Raw genomic sequence first — 18264 nt, 5'->3', positions numbered from 1 at the left:
ATCTCTTGACCTTGTGATCTGCCTGCCTCGGCCTCCCAAAGTGCTGGGATTGCAGGTGTGAGCCACCACGCCCAGCCAGGCACTTCACATTTTATATCACTCTGTATGTCTGCAAATAACTGAGAAAGTGCCACAGTATTGATTTGGGGGTTACAAACATATTTTAGTGAGTAAGCAAATTCTCAAATACAAAATCTATGAATAACGAATCAAGTATACCTTCATTTGGCATGTTAAGTACCCCAGGTTCCCACATTATCTGAGGGAGGGCAGCATATGAAACTTATTTAGACCTCTTTTTAAACATTTAATGTAATTTCATCTATTTGAGACATGGTGTCTGTCACCCAGGCTGGAGTATAGTGGTGCGATCTTAGCTCAGTGCAACCTCTGCCTCCCAGACTCAAGCAATTCTTATGCCTCAGCCACCCGAGTAGTTAGTATTACAGGCATGTGCCAACACACCCTGTGAATTTTTATATTTTTAGTAGAGATAGGGTTTTGCCATGTTGGCCACGCTGGTCTTGAACTCCTGGCTTCAAGTGATCCGCCTGCCTTGGCCTCCCAAAGTGCTGAGATTACAAGTGTGAGCCACTGAGCCCCACCTAGAACTCTTACAGAGAATGAAGAATGCATTTTGATTTTCTTTTTTGCATATCCAAGACATTGCACTCAAGTTTCTGAATTGGCCTTACTATTAGGTTGGTGCAAAAGTAATTGTGGCTTTTGCCATTAAAAATTAAAAATGGCAAAAACCGCGATTAGTTTTGCACCAACCTAATATTTAGGAAAATGGAATGAGTTCCGCGAGGGTGGGGATTTGTGTCTTTTTCATGCATGCTGTCTGCAGTCAGCAGCTAGGACAGTGGTGCACACACAGCAGGTGCTCAACCCATCGGTGTTTGTTGGGTAAATCAAGGAATGAAAATTACATTCAAGCCAATACACATGATTAAACTACTGTTGTATCATTGGGCTGCAACGGTTACAATTCCACAAACTATATAACTGGACATATGTGAAGGTGGTAAATCCCTCCATTTTATAGGTCTTTGGGAAGTTCTGGGGCCAGGAAATCTGAATTCGATGATAGGATTTTCTAAACTGAACTCAGGACAGAGCATAGATGGTCTGAGTGAATGCCCTGCGTGACAGGTGCCTTCCTGCAGGTAGGAACACTTCCTCTGCAGTCACAGGGAGAAGAAAACATCAGGAGCTGGATGTGATTTCAGATCTGCACCAAGAAACATGCTGATTTCACTGGGGAGGTGGCAGTCCCAGGTGAAGGCTGGCTAGGTCATAATTGACATCTCCTCCCTGTCTCTGCTCTCAGACATGGAGTTGATGATGCTTTTTAAATACTTTATGAATTCCATCCGGATCTCCTCAGGGTCATCTTCCAGGTTCGAGTGCACCAGCTTCAGCTTGTTCAAGGGTGGCGCTTGAAAATGAAGATAAGGTTAATTAGTCAAGGAGTTTCAATGAGGGGCCCTTTCTAGCTCCCAGTGAAACTTCTAGAAGAAATTTAACTTTCTGAAGTTCACAAATCAAGTTGTCTTCCTTGACACCAGAGAACAGAGAAAGGGTTTGCTATACTGCCACCTGGCAACAGGATGAAAACCTTACAAACCACTTTCCAGGTCTTCTGTTCTTATAGGTTCTCTATTATTCTCATTTTGTTTCTGAGTATTTTCTGACTTCTTTTTCAGGATTACTGTGTCACCCTTGGGATGTGTGTTATGTGAATTGGAGGTTTTTCTCCAGAAAAGTTCTTTCAGAAAGAGTGCCACCCCAGTCATACCCAAGAATAGCGACAAGCAGGATTTTCCCACTCTGTATTCTGGTTTGGTTTTTTTTTTTTGAGACAGAGTTTCACTCTTGTTGTCCAGGGTGGAGTGGAGTGCATCAGCTCACTGCAACCTCCACCTCCCAGGTACAAGTGATTCTCCTGCCTCAGTCTCCTGAGTAGCTGGGATTACAGGCGTGCACCACCACCCCCAGCTAATTTTTGTATTTTTAGTAGAGATGGGGTTTCACCATGTTGGCCAGGCTGGTCTAGAACTCCTGACCTCAAGAGATCCGCCCACCTCGGCCTCCCAAAGTGTTGGGATTATAGGCATGAGCCACTGCGCCTGGTCTTTCATTTATTTATTTATTTTTTGAGATGGTGTCTCATCCTGTCACCCAAGCTGGAGTGCAGCGGTGAGATCACTGCAACCTCTGCCTCCTGGGCTCAAGGAATTCTCCTGCCTTAGCCCCTGAGTAGCTGGGACTACCGGCGCCTGTCATCATGCCTGGCTAATTTTTGTATTTTTAGTAGAGACAGGGTGGACTCACATGGAGCGGGCAACAATTGCCTAGGGTACAGAAGGTGCTCAGTAACTGGACAGAGCTGCTGGTTTGTAGGACGTGGGGCAATATGTAGGTGTCCAAAACATTCAAGACAAAAGAGGAAGAGAAATTCCAGTTTCCTTACACAAAGACAGGCTTCCTTTATCATCTCCAGAGCCTGGTTTGTGGTGTGCAATTAGCATACACTGTGTGTCCTGTAAGGACTGCTGTTGGACAAAGCAGGAATACCACATCTCCATTTCCTTCCGGTGGCTTGGGATGTCAGCATTGAAGACGATCACCACTCCATGAGCATCCTTCATCAGGGCTGGCCAGCAGGACTCAAACCTGGGAGGAAGAAAAGGAACAAGAGGGAAAGTCAGGTCATTCTGGTTTCTAACTGTGGACTTTAAAAAGAATATCTTAGTATTAAAAGTTGGTCTATAACAGCCTGGGCGTGGTGGCTCACTCCTGTAAGCCCAGCACTTTGGGAGGCTGAGGCGGGTGGGTCACGATGTCAGGAGATCAAGACCATCCTGGCTAACACGGTGAAACTCCATCCCTACTAAAAATACAAAAAAGTTAGCCGAGCGTGGTGGTGGGCTCTTGTAGTCCCAGCTACTCGGGAGGCTGAGGCAGGAGAATGGCATGAACCCGGGAGGCGGAGCTTGCAGCAAGCTGAGTTTGCACTACTGCACTCCAGCCTGGGTGACACAGCGAGACTCCATCTCAAAACAACAACAACGACAACAAAAAAGAAACAGTTGGTTGATGACTTTTTTTTTTTTTTTTTTTCTTTTTAAAGAGACAGGGTCTTGCTCTACTTTTTGTTGCCAACAGCAACAAAAGTAGGAGGTGGGTGATGGCTGGGCAGTCTTTTAAAATTGTGCAGTTGTGGGATCATAGCTCACTGCAGCCTCCAACGTGGGCCCGAGCGATCCTTCCGCCTCAGCCTCCTGAGTAGCTAGGACTACAGGTGTGCACCACATCAGGCCAATTTTAGTTTTTTTAAAGGTTGATGATTTCTTCATTTTTAAAAAATTGTTATTATTTTTTGAGATAAGAGTCTGGCTCTGTCGCCCAAGCTGGAGTGCAGTAGCAACGTCTACCTCCCAGGTTCAAGTGATTCTCCTGCCTCAGTCTCCTGATGTGGCTGGGATTATTGGTGTACACCACCATACTGGGCTAAGTTTTGTATTTTTAGTAGAGACGGGGTTTTGCTATGTTGGCCGGGCTGGTCTCAAACTCCTGAGCTCTGGTGATCTGCCTGCCTCGGCCTCCCAAAGCAGTGGATTACAGGCGTAAGCCACGGTGCCTGGCCCCTATTTTTTTTTTTTAAAAGATGAGGTTTCATCATGTTGGGCAGGCTGGTCTTGAACTCCTGACCTTAGGTGATCTGCCTGCCTCGGCCTCCCAATGTACTGGGATTACAGGCGTCAGCCACTGCGCCTGGCCAAGGTTGATGACTTCTAACTGCATCATAACCTAATCACTGAAGTGTATAAAGCAATGCATGTCAGCAAATAATTTATCAAGCTCCTCATATGTGCCAGGAAACATGCTAGGCCCAACTTCATGGTGCCTGATGGGCAGCTGATTTTTTTTGTTTGGTTTTGTTTTTTGAGACAGAGTCCAGCTCTGTCACCCAGGCTGGAGTACAATGGTGCGATCTCCACTCACTGCAACCTCCGCCTCCAGGTTCAAGCAGTTCTCCTGCCTCAGCCTCCCAAGTAGCTGGGATTACATGTGGCCGCCACCACACCAGGCTAATTTTTCGTATTTTTAGTAGAGATGCAGTTTCACCATGTTGGCCAGGCTGCTCTTGAACTCTTCTCCTCAGATGATCCACCCCCCTTGGCCTCCCAAAGTGCTGGAGTTACAGGTGTGAGCCACCACCCCTGGCCTGGGCAGCTGATTTTTAAACCATTTGATGAAGTGACTTTCTTTAAAGGAAACATACTTAGCATCGCCACCACAGTCCCATAGCTCGAATTCACAGCCTGTGCCTTTGTTGTTGCTGGTAACGTGTGGGTTCTCAAATTCCAGGATCCTAAAAGGAAAAAGAAGAGCAGTAGGCTGGGTGTGGTGGCTCATGCCTGTAATCTCAGCACTCTGAGAGGCCGAGGCAGGCAGATCACTTGAGGTTAGGAGTTCGAGACCAGCCTGGACAACATGGTGAAACCCTCGCTATGCTAAAAATAAAAGAATTAGCCGGTCGGCCGGGCGCGGTGGCTCAAGCCTGTAATCCCAGCACTTTGGGAGGCCGAGGCGGGCGGATCACGAGGTCAGGAGATCGAGACCATCCTGGCTAACATGGTGAAACCCCGTCTCTACTAAAAATACAAAAAAACTAGCCGGGCGTGGTGGCGGGCGCCTGTAGTCCCAGCTACTCGGAGGCTGAGGCAGGAGAATGGCCTGAACCTGGGAGGCGGAGCTTGCAGTGAGCCGAGATCGCGCCACTGCACTCCAGCCTGGGTGACACAGCGCGAGACTCCGTCTCAAAAAAAAAAAAAAAAAAAAAGAATTAGCCGGGCATGATGGTGGGCACCTGTAATCCCAGCTATTGGGGACGCTGAGGCAGGAGAATCGCTTGAACCTGGGAGGTGGAGGTTGCAGTGAGCCGAGATTGTGCCACTGCACTCCAGCCTGGGAGACAGGACGAAGAAGAAGAGCAGCAGTAGCACCAATAATGAAGCTACATTACACTTTTGGAATGCCAAGAGCAACAAAAGTAGGAGGTGGGTGATGGCTGGGCAGTCTTTTTAAATTGTTTTATTATTAAAATTTTTTTTTGAGACAGGGTCTCACTCTGTCACCCAGGCTGGAGTGCAGTGGTACGATCATAGCTCACTGCAGCCTCCAACTCCTGGCCTCAAGCAATTCTGCTGCTTCAGCCTACTGTGTAGCTGAGACTACAGACACATGCCAACTTACCTGGCTAATGTTTTTGTTTATTTATTTATTTATTTTTTTTTGAGACGGAGTCTCGCTCTGTCACCCAGGCTGGAGTGCAGTGGCCGGATCTCAGCTCACTGCAAGCTCCGCCTCCCGGGTTCACGCCATTCTTCTGCCTCAGCCTCCCGAGTAGCTGGGACTACAGGAGTCCACCATCTCGCCCGGCTAGTTTTTTTGTATTTTTTTAGTAGAGACAGGGTTTCACCATGTTAACCAGGATGGTCTCGATCTCCTGACCTCGTGATCCGCCTGTCTCGGCCTGCCAAAGTGCTGGGATTACAGGCTTGAGCCACCGCGCCCAGCCTAATGTTTTATTTTTAGTTGAGATGGGGTCTCCCTATATTGCCCAGGGCTTAGGCGATCCTCCCACTTTGACCTCCGAGAGCGCTGGGATTAGAGGCATGAGCCTCCCTGCCCAGCCAGTTGGGCACTGTTGTGGACACAGATTTGTCAGGGCTCACCTCACTCCTTGGGTTGGGCTGTATTCAGTGATGTCAGAAGATTCTGTCAGAAAGTTGGCCAAAACAGTTTTTCCACTCTGTGAAAATGAGTGCAAATAAAGGTCTTTGTTGAAAGGCAGAAAAGGAAACCGAAAAAATCACCCCAAGAGGTGGCCTGGAAGCTGGTGCGGTGCAGTATAGGTCATCAGCACCCTGAGATCACTGGGGTGGTTATGACCGCACTGTCCTGCTCTAGTGCAGTGGGCACAGCCTGGTCTGGGGCCCAGGGAGCATGGGATTAAGTTCTTTTTTTTTTTTTGAGACAGAGTTTCACTCTTGTTGCCCAGGCTGTGATCTGGGCTCACTGAAACCCCTGGGTTCAAATGATTCTCCTGCCTCAGCCTCCCAAGTATTTGGGATTACAGGCGCCCACCACCACACCCGGCTAACTTTTGTATTTATTAGTTGGGCTGGTCTCGAACTCCTGATCTCAGGTGATCCACCCGCCTGGGCCTCCCAGAGTGCTGGGTTTACAGGGATGAGAAACTGCGCCTGGCCAAGGAGTTCTTTTAGGTCACAGAGAGGATCAAAGTCAGCCTGGGGACTCATGGCCAGCTGTCTTATAATCTCACATGGAGCAGTTTGTCCATCTGGATTATATGAGTAATACACATTGCTTTTTTTTTTTTTTTTTTTTTTTTGAGACAAGGTATTGCTCTGTTGCCCAGGCTGGAGTGCAGCAACATGATCACAGCTCACTGCAGCCTTGATCTGTAGGGCTCCAGTGATCCTCTCGCCTCAGCCTCCTGAGTAGCTGGGACTACAGATGTGCACCACCATGCCCAGCTAATTTTTGTATTGTTTGTAGAGATGGGGTTTCCCTATGTTGCCCAGGCTGGTCTCACATGCCTGGGCTCAAGTGATCTCCCCACCTCAGCCTCCCAAAGTGCTGGCAGGTGTTAGCCACTGCGCCTGGCCTAAGACTTCTATCAGTTTTATTTATTTTTTTAGATGTAGTTTCGCTCTTGTTGCCCAGGCTGGAGTGCAATGGCGCCATCTTGGCTTACTGCAACCCCGCCTCTGGATTCAAGTGATTCTCCTGCCTCCGACTCCCGAGTAGCTGGGATTACAGGCATGCGCCACCATGCCCAGCTAATTTTTGTATTTTTAGTACAGATGGGGTTTCACCATGTTAGTCAGGCTGGTCTCGAACTCCTGACCTCAGGTGATCCACCTGCTTTGGCCTCCCAAAGTGCTGGGATTACAGGCGTGAGCCACCGTGCCTGGCCAGTTTTTTGTTTTTGTTTTTGTTTTGTTTTGTTTTTTAACGCATTTAGCTTTAGTTCATCTGAGCTTTATTTCTGTGGATGATGTGAAGTTTACATGTAGATGTGATCCCCACTACCACACCCCCAACAAACACATTAATAGCCAGTGGTTCCAGGATCATATAGTAAAACGCTCAGGCCTTGAGCAGTGACTCACACCTGTAATCCCAGAACTTTGAGAGGCTGAGGCAGGAGGCCTTTTGAGCCCGAGTTGGAGACCAGCCTAGGTGCTAAGCAACATAGCAAGATCTTGTCTCTACAAATAATTAACAAATTAAGGCCAGGCGTGGTGGCTCATCCCTTTAATCCCAGCACTTTGGGAGGCCGAGGCGGGCGGATCACTTGAGGTCAGGTGTTAGAGACCAGCCTGGCCAACAAGGTGAAAACCCATCTCTACAAAAAATACAAAACTTAGCCAGGGGTGATGGTGTGGGCCTGTAATCTCAGCTACTCAGGAGGCTGAGGCAGGAGAATCGCTTGAAACCGGGAGGCGGAGTTTGCAGTGAGCCAAGATCATGCCACTGCACTCCAGCCTGGGTGACAGGGCGAGACTAGTCGGGCGTGGTGGTGCACCCCTGTAGTCCCAGGTACTCAGGAGGCTGAGGCAGGAGGACTACTTGAGCCCAGGGAAGTCGAGGTTGCAGTGAGCTATGATCACACCACTGCCCTCCAGCCTGGACGACAGGGCGAGAACCTGTCTCAAACAAAAGTCCAGACCCACAGACGTATTCATCAGGTGGATCCCGGAGGCAAGAGAAAGAGTCACGAAATGTAGGCTGCGGTTCCAGTGACGCCACTCAGTACCTTGGGCCTTCGGGGCTCATTAACACCGGGCTCGCCTCCACTACCTCCTCCGGGCAGTGGTTGGAATCAAGGTCTGAAAGCACGGAGCTCGCGGAAAGGGCAGGGGCGCCAGCCGGGATGGGCGCGGTGGGCCCGGGTTCCCGCCTCCTGGAGCAAGCCACAGACCAGACGGGTGGGGACCTGCGCTCGCTCAGGCCCCGAGGCCTGCTCCCCGCTCCCTCTGCCGCGCCGGGCCGGGACTCACCTCGCGAGGCCCCACGAAGAGGATCTTGGCCTTCAGCATCGTCGTCCGCCGCGGCGTAGCAGGCCGGAGCCCACCGTAGCCGGCGCGTTAGGGCGGAGAGCTCCCTGGCCGCTTTCGTTTCCATGGCGACGGCGAGCGGCCCGCAGGGGCCGACGGGACTCGGCCACTTCCGGCGCGCAGGGCGGAAAGTGGGCGCGTCTGTGACTGGGTGGGGGTTGGAGAGAAGTCACAAAGCCCGGGCTGCAGACGCGGTTCTGCAGGGTTGGCCTCTATTACTTTTTTTTTTTTTTTTTTTTTTTTTTTGAGACGGAGTCTCGCGCTGTCACCCAGGCTGGAGTACAGTGGCCGGATCTCAGCTCACTGCAAGCTCTGTCTCCCAGGTTTATGCCATTCTCCTGCCTCAGCCTCCCGAGTAGCTGGGACTACAGGCGCCCGCCACCTCGCCCGGCTAGTTTTTTTGTATTTTTAGTAGAGACGGGGTTTCACCATGTTAGCCAGGATGGTCTCGATCTCCTGACCTCGTGATCCGCCCGTCTCGGCCTCCCAAAGTGCTGGGATTACAGGCTTGAGCCACCGCGCCCGGCCCTCTATTTCTTTTAGAGACAGGGTTTCACTCTGTCGCTCAGGCTGGAGGGCGGTGGCGCGATCTCGGCTCACTGTAACCTCCAACTTCTGGGCCCAAACGATCCTTCTGCCTCAGCCTCCCGAGTAGCTGGCGCTACAGGCACACGCCATCACGTCCGACTAATTTTTAAAATTTTTGTATTTGTAAGACCGGGTTTTGCTATGTTGCCCAGGGTGTTTTCGAACTCCTGGGTTGAAACGATCCTCCCACCTTCACCTCCCCAAAATTCTGGGACTGCAGGCCCGTTCCATCAGTCTCGGTAGAGACGCGGAAAGCAAGACTCCAGGAGGGGGCGGAATGGCCGTTTCCAGATTGTTTCTCCCAATAATCTCGAGAGTTCAGACAGGCCATACAAGTGCCAAGCTGGCCTTGGAACTAGGCCTTGACTCCTTTATCACTGTGGCATGATATCACTGTGGCTGTCCATTTGGGAGCCCATTTATCATAGCTGTGACCCAGCTTAAAAAAGCTCAGGTGAAAGTCTGGTTTCTGTAAAAGGATTCACCATTCACTATCATTCGTCTGACCTAGGTGAAACCAAAGAGATGATGGCTGGAATCCTTTAGTCAGTGCAGGTGTCTAGAAACATTGCTGCTAAATTCAGTCAGGTCAGTCTGAAAATACAGAGTCAAGTCAGAATTTCGGATAAGGCCATGATATTAAATGTCTCTATGCTGAGAGTGCCGGTGCAAAATATTCTGGCCCACAAAGGGCTGACAAGACAAAAATTCCTCGTCAACCCACTATCAAATCTTTAACCTTCGGTAACATAGTTACATAGTCTTTGTATTGAAAAGAACTGCTTGGCCAACCTCCGTGGCCCAGGCCTGTAATCCCAGCACTTTGGGAGGCCGAGGCTGGTGGATCGCTTGAGGTCCGGAGTTCGAGACCAGCCTGGCCAACATGGTGAAAACTGTCTCTACTAAAAATACAAAAATTAGCCGGGTGTGGTGGCACGCACCTGTAATGCCAGCTACTCAGGAGGCTGAGGCAGGAGAATCACTTGAACCAGGGAGGCAGAGGTTGCAGTGAGCCAAGATGGCATCACTGTACTCCAGCTTGGGTGACAGAACAAGACTCTGTCTCAAAATAAATAAATAAAAATAAATAACTGCTGAGTGAACAGTAAGGAAGAGTTCTTAATTTCAGCATGTCATTGTTGATGGATTAAATTAATATCTTTTTTTCTTTTCTTTTTTTTTTTTTTGAGACAGGGTCTTGCTGTGTTGCCCAGGCTGGAGTGCAGTGGTGTGATCTCAGTTCACTGCAACCTCCGCCTTCTGGTTTCAAGTGTTTCTCCTGCCTCAGCCTCCCGAGTAGCTGAGATTACAGGTGCACGCTACCATGCCTGGCTAATTTTTGTATTTTTAGTAGAGATGGGGTTTTGCCATTTTGGCCAGGCTAGTCTCAAACTACTGACCTCATGATCCGCTTGCCTCGGCTTCCCAAAGTGCTGGGATTATAGGCATGAGCCACTGTGCCCAGCCAGTCCTCATTTTAAAAGGTATCCATTTTTTTTTTTTTTGAGACAGGGTCTTGTTCTGTTGTCCAGGCTGGAATGCAGTGGTGCGATCATAGCTCACTGCAGCCTTGACCTCCTGGCCTCAAGAGATCCTCCCACCTCAGCCTCCCAAGTAGCTGGGACTACAGGCACGTGCCCTACATCTGTTTTTTTTTTTTTAATTTTGTGTAGAGATGGGGTCTTGTCATGTTGCCCAGACTGGTCTCGAACTCCTGACCTCAAGCGATCCTCCCATCTCAGCCTCCCAAACTGCTGGGATTACAGGTGTGAGCCACGACGCCTGGATTTGCTTTCCTGTTTTATACACTGGTTTACAATCTGGATTCACTTTGATGCTCAAATTGCCGTTGATATGGCCACTGGGAATGTTGTCGAGCTGGTTTCTGCATCTTTTTGAAATATCTTTCTGTGAGCCATTCCTTTCTTTTTTGGCGCCCGTACATGTTCCCAGGGGGTTATTTTATTGCTATTGCTTTATAATCACCATATACTATATACATTCTTTTTCTATGTATTAAAAAATTTAAAGATTCAAAAGTTCAAGGAAACGAAAAAGAAGTTGTTCCTTTTCACACCTGGGAAAATTGGGGAAAATTTTGCTCCTCCTATTTTTGGCATGAAACATACACTCTTAGGTCTCTGGCCCTGACTTTGGGAGAACTGGTGCCAGGCACAGGGGTAGGTGCTGGGTCTGGAGGTGGTTCTGCACAGTCCCTTTGCCCTGGTAGCTTCTATGCCAGATGGGGAGACCAGCCTGTGGAATGCAGCTTGTCAAGTGTTTTCCCATGCACAAGCTTTCTTTTTCTTTTTTTAGATGGAGTCTCACTCTGTCGCCCAGGCTGGAGTGCAGTGGCATGATCTCGGCTCACTGCAACCTCTGCCTCCCAGGTTCAAGCGATTCTCCTGCCTCAGTTTCTTGAGTAGCTGGGATTACAGGTGTGTGCCACCACGCGCCACTAATTTTTGTATTTTTAGTAGAGACGGGGTTTCGTGATGTTGGTCAGGTTGGTCTCGAACCCCTGACCTCAAGTCCTGTCTGACCTGCCCGCCTCGGCCTCTGAAAGTGCTGGGATTACAGGCCTGAGCCACTGAGCCCAGCCCCATGTACAGTTTAATTTTCATTTGCAAATGGAGCTATTACAGTAAGGCAAAGTATGAGTATCCTAAATCGATATCAGGGAGGAGGCAGGAACCATGGGCTTTCAGCAGCTCCAGTTCTCCTTTCTTTTATTTTCTTCTTTTTCTCTTTTTTTTTTTTTGAGAGGGAGTCTCGCTCTGTTGCCCAGGCTGGAGTGCAGTGGCGCAATCTCGGCTCACTGCAAGCTCCGCCTCCCGGGTTCACGCCATTCTCCGGCCTCAGCCTCCCGAGTAGCTGGGACTACAGGCGCCCGCCACTGCGCCCGGCTAATTTTTTCTATTTTTAGTAGAGACGGGGTTTCACCATGGTCTCGATCTCCTGACCTTGTGATCCGCCCGCCTCGGCCTTCCAAAGTGCTGGGATTACAGGCGTGAGCCACCGCGCCCGGCCTATTTTCTTCTTTTTCTTTTCTTTTTTTTTTTTTGAGATGGAGTCTTGCACTGTCACCCAGGCTGTAGTGCAGTGGCGAGATCTCGGTTCACTGCAACCTCCACCTCCTCAGTTCAAGTGATTATCCTGCCTCAACCTCTCGAGTAGCTGGAATTACAGGCACGTACCATCGTGTCCAGCTAATTTTTGTATTTTTAGTAACAACAGGGCTTCACCATGTTGGCCAGGCTGGTGTCAAACTGCTGACCTCATGGGATCCGCCTGCCTCGGCCTCCCAAAGTGCTGGGATCACAGGTGTGAGCCGCTGCACCCAGCCCAGTTCTCTTTTCTATTTATAAAGATGCCATTTCCCCTCTGTGCACAGTAATGGTTTTGCCTCTTGCCAGGTCCAGAGTCCAGGCTTCCTCACCTCGGTGTTTACTTCATTGCACTGGGTGGAAGTTTGTGTGCTACATTTCTTTACAACACATGCCTTCACTGAAGGGTATCATTGGTGTTTGGGTCCACTGATCACAACTCTAAGCCTGGTACACCATAGATGCTCAATAGTGTTGGTTCTGGGCCAGTGCAGTGGCTTACGCATGGAATCCCAGCACTTTGGGAGACTGAGGTGGGAGAATCACTTGACACCAGGCGTTTGAAACCAGCCTGGGCAATAAGCAAGACCCTGTCTCCACACACACACACACACATACACACACACACACACACACACACACAAAATCAGCCAGGTATGGTGGAATGCCTGTAGTCCCAGCTACTGGGGAGGCTGAGGTGAGAGGATCGCTTGAGCCTAGAAACTTGAGGCTGCAGTGAGCCACGATCGTGCCATCGCACTGTAGCCTCAGTGACAGAACGAGACCCTGACTCAAAAAAATAATATTAAGCCGGGAGCGGTGGCTCACATATGTAATACAGATGTGATTTTGGGAGGCTGAGGTGGGTGGATCACCTGAGGTCAGGAGTTGGAGACCAGCCTGGCCAATATTGTGAAACCCCTGTCTCTACTAAAAATACAAAAATTAGCCGGGCGTTTTGGTGGGCACTTGTAATCCCAGCTACCTGGGAGGCTAGGCAGGACATTTGCTTGAACCCAGGGGGCGGACGGAGGTCGCAGTGAGTGGAGATCATGCCACTGCACTGCAGCCTGGGTGACAAAGCGAGACTCTGTCTCAAAAAAAAAAAAAAAAAAAAAAAAAGGGCGTGCGTGGTGGCTCATGCCTGTAATCCCAGCACTTTGGGAGGCTGAGGCAGGCAGATCACCTGAGGTCAGGAGTTCGAGACCAGCCTGGTGCAACATGGTGAAACCTCATCTCTACTAAAAATACAAAATTAGTCAGATGTGGTGGTGCACGCCTGTAGTCCCAGCTACTCGGGAGGCTGAGGCAGGAGAATCGCTTGAACCTGGGAGGCAGAGGTTGCAGTGAGCTGTGATAGTGCCACTGCACTCCCACCTGGGCAACAGAGTGAGACTCCATCTCAAAAAAAAAAAAAAAAAAGATAAAAGACGTGTAAGTTTCATCTTCCCCTTCATAACACACACATAGAAACACATACATACTCATTTACTCTATAAATATTTAAGTTAATGAATGTTCCCTTAATCCTCCCAAGAGCCTTTAGTTTTTGGTCCAGGTGAGAGAAATAAAAAATATGAAATGCTTTACATTTCTTCAATATATGTGCTGTATACATTTGGGATGATTATTGTAAATTATTGAAATACTTTTGCTTTATGACTTTCATTTTAATTAGAAGAGGTTGACTTCAGACAGCTTAATACCCAGCCTTTGATTGTAAAGTGAGCAATAGATCATTAGCGGGGGTGAGAACTGGGTGAACTCAGAGTCATTTTTCTCCTCCTTCTGTGTTTCAATGCAATAAAATCTTTCTCTTGCATAAAACCTAAAGAAATAAGTTTGACATATTTCAAATCCCTTCTATAAATTGTTGAAAAGATTTAATATAACCCCCAGCCATAAAATCTTTAATTTGAGTTGACCCTCCATGGTCTCAATGATTACACATGCAGTTTTTATTACTAAAGAATAAATTGTGGGTTTCCTGTGACTCAAGGGAATCAAATGCCCTTCAATCACCTTCTGCAACGCGAGGATTTGAACCTTTTCCGTTCAACTCTTGAAGACGGGAATTTCACAAAATGGTTTGTAACCTGGAAATATTTTGTCCCCTATGAATGCTGTCATCTTTTCTTTTTTTAATTTAAAAAAAGGAATAAAGCTCTAGCCAGAGATGATGTCCAGCAAGTTTGGTTTAGGACAAATCTATGTAAAAATGACTTTTCATCAATTCCCATTAGAAAGCCTGAGCTATTCTTTCAATATAAAAAATATTTCCTAGCCAACTGAAGATAAAGCTTTTGGCAAAGCAGTGAAACAGTGATACGGCTGGACCAGCAGCCTGTAGCCTGCATTTGGCTGTGTCCTGTAGAAGGGATTTTGGGAGGCAGTGTTGTGTCATGGAAAGAGTACCAATTTTGGAGTAAGACAATTTGAAATTAGGTGAGTGAGGCCGGGCGTAGTGGCTCACACCTGTAATCCTAGCACTTTGGGAGGCCAAGGTGGGCAGATGGCTTGAGGCCAAGAGTTCAAGACCAGCCTCGTTGCCGGGCGCTGTGACTCACGCCTGTAATCCCAGCACTTTGGGAAGCTGAGGTGGGCGGATCACGAGGTCAGGAGATCAAGACCATCCTGGCTAACACGGTGAAACCCCGTCTCTACTAAAAATACAAAAAATTAGCCAGGCGTGGTGGCGGGCGCCTGTGGTCCCAGCTACTCGGGAGGCTGAGGCAGGAGAATGGCGTGAACCCAGGAGGTGGAGCTTGCAGTGAACCGAGATCGTGCTACTGCACTCCAGCCTGGGTGAGAGCGAGACTCTGTCTCAAAAAAAGAAAAAAAAAAAAAAGACCAGCCTGGCAAACATGGTGAAACCCTGTCTCTACTAAAAATGCAAAAGTTAGCCAAGTGTGGTGGCAGATGCCTGTAATCACAGCTACTCAGGAGGCTGAGGTGGGAGAATCACTTGAACCCAGAAGGTGGAGGTTGCAGTGAACCGAGATTGCACCATTGCACTCCAGCCAGCCTGGGCGACAAGAGTGAGACCCTGTCTCAAAAAAAAGAAAAAACAAACAAACAAACAAACAAACACCAAAACAAGCAAAAAACAAACCATACCTGAGACTGGGTAATTTATAAAGAAAAGAGGTTTAGACCGGGCACGGTGGCTCACGCCTGTAATCCTAGCACTTTGGGAGGCCAAGGCTGGTGGGCAGATCACGAGGTCAGGAGTTCAAGACCAGCCTGTCCAACATGGTGAAATCCCGTCTCTACTAAAAATACAAAAATTAGCTGGGCATGGTGGTGCACATCTGTAATCCCAGCTACTCGGGAGGCTGAGGTAGGAGAATTTCTTGAACGCGGGAGGTGGAGGTTGCAGTGGGCCGAGATCACACCACTGCACTCCAGCCTGGGCGACAGAGCTGTCTGAAAAAAAAGAAAAGAAAAGAAAAGAGGTTTAATTGGCTGACAGTTCTACAGACTGTATAGGCTCCTCCTTCGGGGAAGGCCTCAGGAAACTTATAATCATTGTGGAAGGTGAAGGAGAAGCAAGCACATCTTACACAGCAGAAGCAGGTAGAAGAGAGTGGGTGAAGGGGACGTGCCACACAGTTTTAAACAGCCAGATCTCATGAGAATCCTATCACGAGACAGTACTATGGGGATGGTGCTAAACCGTTAGAAACCACCCACCACCCACCATGATCTAATCACCTCCCACCAGGCCACTCCTCCAGCACTGGGGATTACAGTGCTTTATGAGATTTTGGTGGGCACACATACCCAAACCATATCGACAGGTCAACCCTATTCCATGCAGGAGGGGACGACAAAAGAGCATGAATATCAGGGGGTGAGAATTACTGGAGCCATCTTGGATGCTGGTTTCCACTAAGCCCAAGAGTTTAAGAGATTTCTTTCTTTTTTCTTTTTTTTTTTTTTTTTTTGAGACGGAGTCTCGCTCTGTCACCCAGGCTGGAGTGCAGTGGCCGGATCTCAGCTCACTGCAAGCTCCGCCTCCCGGGTTCACGCCATTCTCCTGCCTCAGCCTCCCGAGTAGCTGGGACTACAGGCGCCGCCACCTCGCCCGGCTAGTTTTTTGTATTTTTTAGTAGAGACGGGGTTTCACCGTGTTAGCCAGGATGGTCTCGATCTCCTGACCTCGTGATCCGCCCGTCTCGGCCTCCCAAAGTGCTGGGATTACAGGCTTGAGCCACCGCGCCCGGCCTTCTTTCTTTTTTCAATTTGAGACAGGGTCTTGCTCTGTTTCCTAGGCTGGAGTGCAATGGCGCAATCACGACTAACTGCAACCTTGAGCTCCTGGAACTCAAGTGATTCTCCTCCCTCAGCCTCCCAGGTGTCTGGGACCACAGGAGCGCCATCAGCACATTTGGCTAATTTTTTTTTTTTTTTTTTGTAGAGACAAGATTTTGCCATGTTGCCCAGGCTGATCTCACACTTCTGGCCTCAAGCTATCTGCCCACCTCAGCCTCCAAATTGCTGGGATTACAGATATGAGCCACCATGCCTTGTCTAAACACTTTTCTTCTATTTTTTTTTTTTTTTTTTTGAGACAGGGTTTCGCTCTTGTCGCCCAGGCTGGAGTGCAATGGCATGATCTCGGCTCACTGCAACCTCTGCCTCTGAGGTTCAAGCCATCCTCCTGCCTCAGCCTCCCCAGTAGCTGGGATTACAGGCGTCCACCACCACGCCTGGCTATTTTTTGCATTTTAGTAGAGACAGGGTTGTCACCATGTTGGCCAGGCTGGTCTGGAACTCCTGACCTCAGGTGATCTGCCTTCCTCAGCCTCCCAAAGTGCTGGGATTACAGGTGTAAGCCACTGAGCCTGGCCTTCAGGTATGTCTTTATAGCAGTGTGAGAATAGTTACACCTGTGTAATCAATTAGATACTGAGGGATGTGTGACATCTGAGGATGGGTTATCAACAGGCATCACACCTTCCATCCACCATCTATTCTCTTGGATTATTCTCTCTGGTCCAAGCCAGCTGCCACATCTTGAAGACACAAGCAACCCTGTAGAGAGCATGTGGTGAGAAACTGAAGCCTCCTGCCTACAGCTGGCATCCACACACCAACCAAGTGAGTGAACCACCTTGAAAGTGAGACCTCCAGCCCTGGTCAAGCCTTCAGATGACAGCAGCCCTGGTCAATATCTTTTTTCTTTTTGAGATTGAGAGCTGGGTGTGGTGGCTCATGCCTATAATCCCAGAACTTTGGGAGGCCGAGGCAGGTGGATTGCCTGAGGCCAGGAGTTCAAGACCAGCCTGGCCAACATGGTGAAACCCTGTCTCTACTAAAATTACAAAAATTAGCCGGGCATGGTGGTGTGTGCCTATAAATCCCAGCTACCTGGGAGGCTGAGGCAGGTGAACGACTTGAACCCGGGAGGTGGAGGTTGCAGTGAGCCAAGATCATGCCACTGTACTCCAGCCTGGGCGACAGAGTGAGACTCTGTTTCAAAAAAAAAAGAGAGAGATTGGGGTCTTCCTCTGTCATCCAGGCTGGAGTGCAGTGGCGCAATCAGCTTGCTGCAGCCTCAACCTCCCAAGCTTAAGTGATCCTCCCACCTCAGCCTCCGAGTGCCTAGGATTGCAGGCACACACCACTATGCCCAGCTAGTTTTTTTTTTTTTGTTTTTTTGTTTTTTGAGGCGGAATCTCGCTCCGTCACCCAGGCTAGAGTGTAGTGGTGCGATCTCAGCTCACTGCAAGCTCCACGTCCCGGGTTCATGCCATTCTTCTGCCTCAGCCTTCTGAGTAGCTGGGAATATAGGCGCCTGCCACCACGCCTGGCTACTTGTTTTTTGTATTTTTAGTAGAGACGGGGTTTCATCGTGTTAGCCAGGATGGTCTTGATATCCTGACCTCGTGGTCCGCCCGCGTCAGCCTCCCAAAGTGCTGGGATTACAGGTGTGAGCCACTGCGCCCGGTCCAGGTAGATTTTTTAATTTGTTGTAGAGACAGAGTCTCACTATGTTGCCCAGGCTGGGCTCAAACTCGTGGGCTCAAGCTATCCTCCTGCCTCAACCTCCCAAAGTGCTAGGATTACAGGCAGAAGTCACTGCTCCCAGCCCCAGCCAATATCTTGACTACAGCTTCATGAGCAATCCTGAGCCATAACTGCCCAGCTAAGCTACTCCCAAATTCCTGACCCTTAGAAACTGCGTGAGATAATAACTGTTTATTGTTCCTTTAGGTTGCTATGTTTTGGGAGAATTTGTTATGCAGCAATAGATAATTAATAGAGCTTCAGTTTTTCTCTCACTAAAATGGGGATCCTAGAATTGCTTGAACCCAGGAGGCAGAGGTTGCAGTGAGCCAAGATCGAGTGGATGGCGTGCCACTGTACTCTAGCCTGGGCAATAGCGTGAGAGTCTGTCCCCAAAA

The 18264-nt window shown here is 49.0% G+C and overlaps 1 protein-coding gene across 5 annotated transcripts; it reads right to left on the bottom strand.

Annotated features, from left to right (window-relative positions):
* Nucleotides 1-820: 820 nt before the first annotated feature.
* On the bottom strand, nucleotides 821-8244 carry IFT22 (intraflagellar transport 22). 5 transcript variants are annotated; one of them, XM_025380942.1, is made up of 6 exons: nucleotides 8103-8229; nucleotides 7859-7931; nucleotides 5748-5824; nucleotides 4292-4381; nucleotides 2477-2679; nucleotides 821-1441 (listed from the first exon to the last, which is right to left on the bottom strand). In XM_025380942.1, exons 5-6 carry the CDS (start codon nucleotides 2652-2654, stop codon nucleotides 1293-1295), a joined length of 327 nt encoding a protein of 108 aa, XP_025236727.1. In that variant the 5' UTR covers nucleotides 2655-2679; nucleotides 4292-4381; nucleotides 5748-5824; nucleotides 7859-7931; nucleotides 8103-8229; the 3' UTR covers nucleotides 821-1292. The 5 variants fall into 5 exon arrangements, with proteins under 5 accessions (XP_025236727.1, XP_025236725.1, XP_025236726.1 ...); XM_025380940.1 differs by lacking the exon at nucleotides 7859-7931 and having other exon boundaries at nucleotides 8103-8244; XM_025380941.1 differs by lacking the exons at nucleotides 4292-4381; nucleotides 7859-7931 and having other exon boundaries at nucleotides 8103-8244.
* Between the last annotated feature and the right edge of the window lie 10020 nt (nucleotides 8245-18264).

The sequence above is a fragment of the Theropithecus gelada genome, chromosome 3 (genome assembly GCF_003255815.1).
Source record: "Theropithecus gelada isolate Dixy chromosome 3, Tgel_1.0, whole genome shotgun sequence".
NCBI lineage: Eukaryota > Metazoa > Chordata > Mammalia > Primates > Cercopithecidae > Theropithecus > Theropithecus gelada.
This window is presented reverse-complemented; position numbering and strand designations above follow the sequence as displayed.

Bases quoted from the DNA above. Each gene is read 5' to 3' on its own strand.
- IFT22 (XM_025380940.1), bottom strand. From the start codon at position 8,141: ATGCTGAAGGCCAAGATCCTCTTCGTGGGGCCTCGCGAG. The intron at 5,825-8,102 runs GTGAGTCCCGGC...TCATTTTCACAG, and splicing joins TCTTCGTGGGGCCTCGCGAG to AGTGGAAAAACTGTTTTGGC. The intron at 1,442-2,476 runs GTAAGGAAACTG...TTCATTTTCAAG, and splicing joins TAAAGGAAGCCTGTCTTTGT to CGCCACCCTTGAACAAGCTG.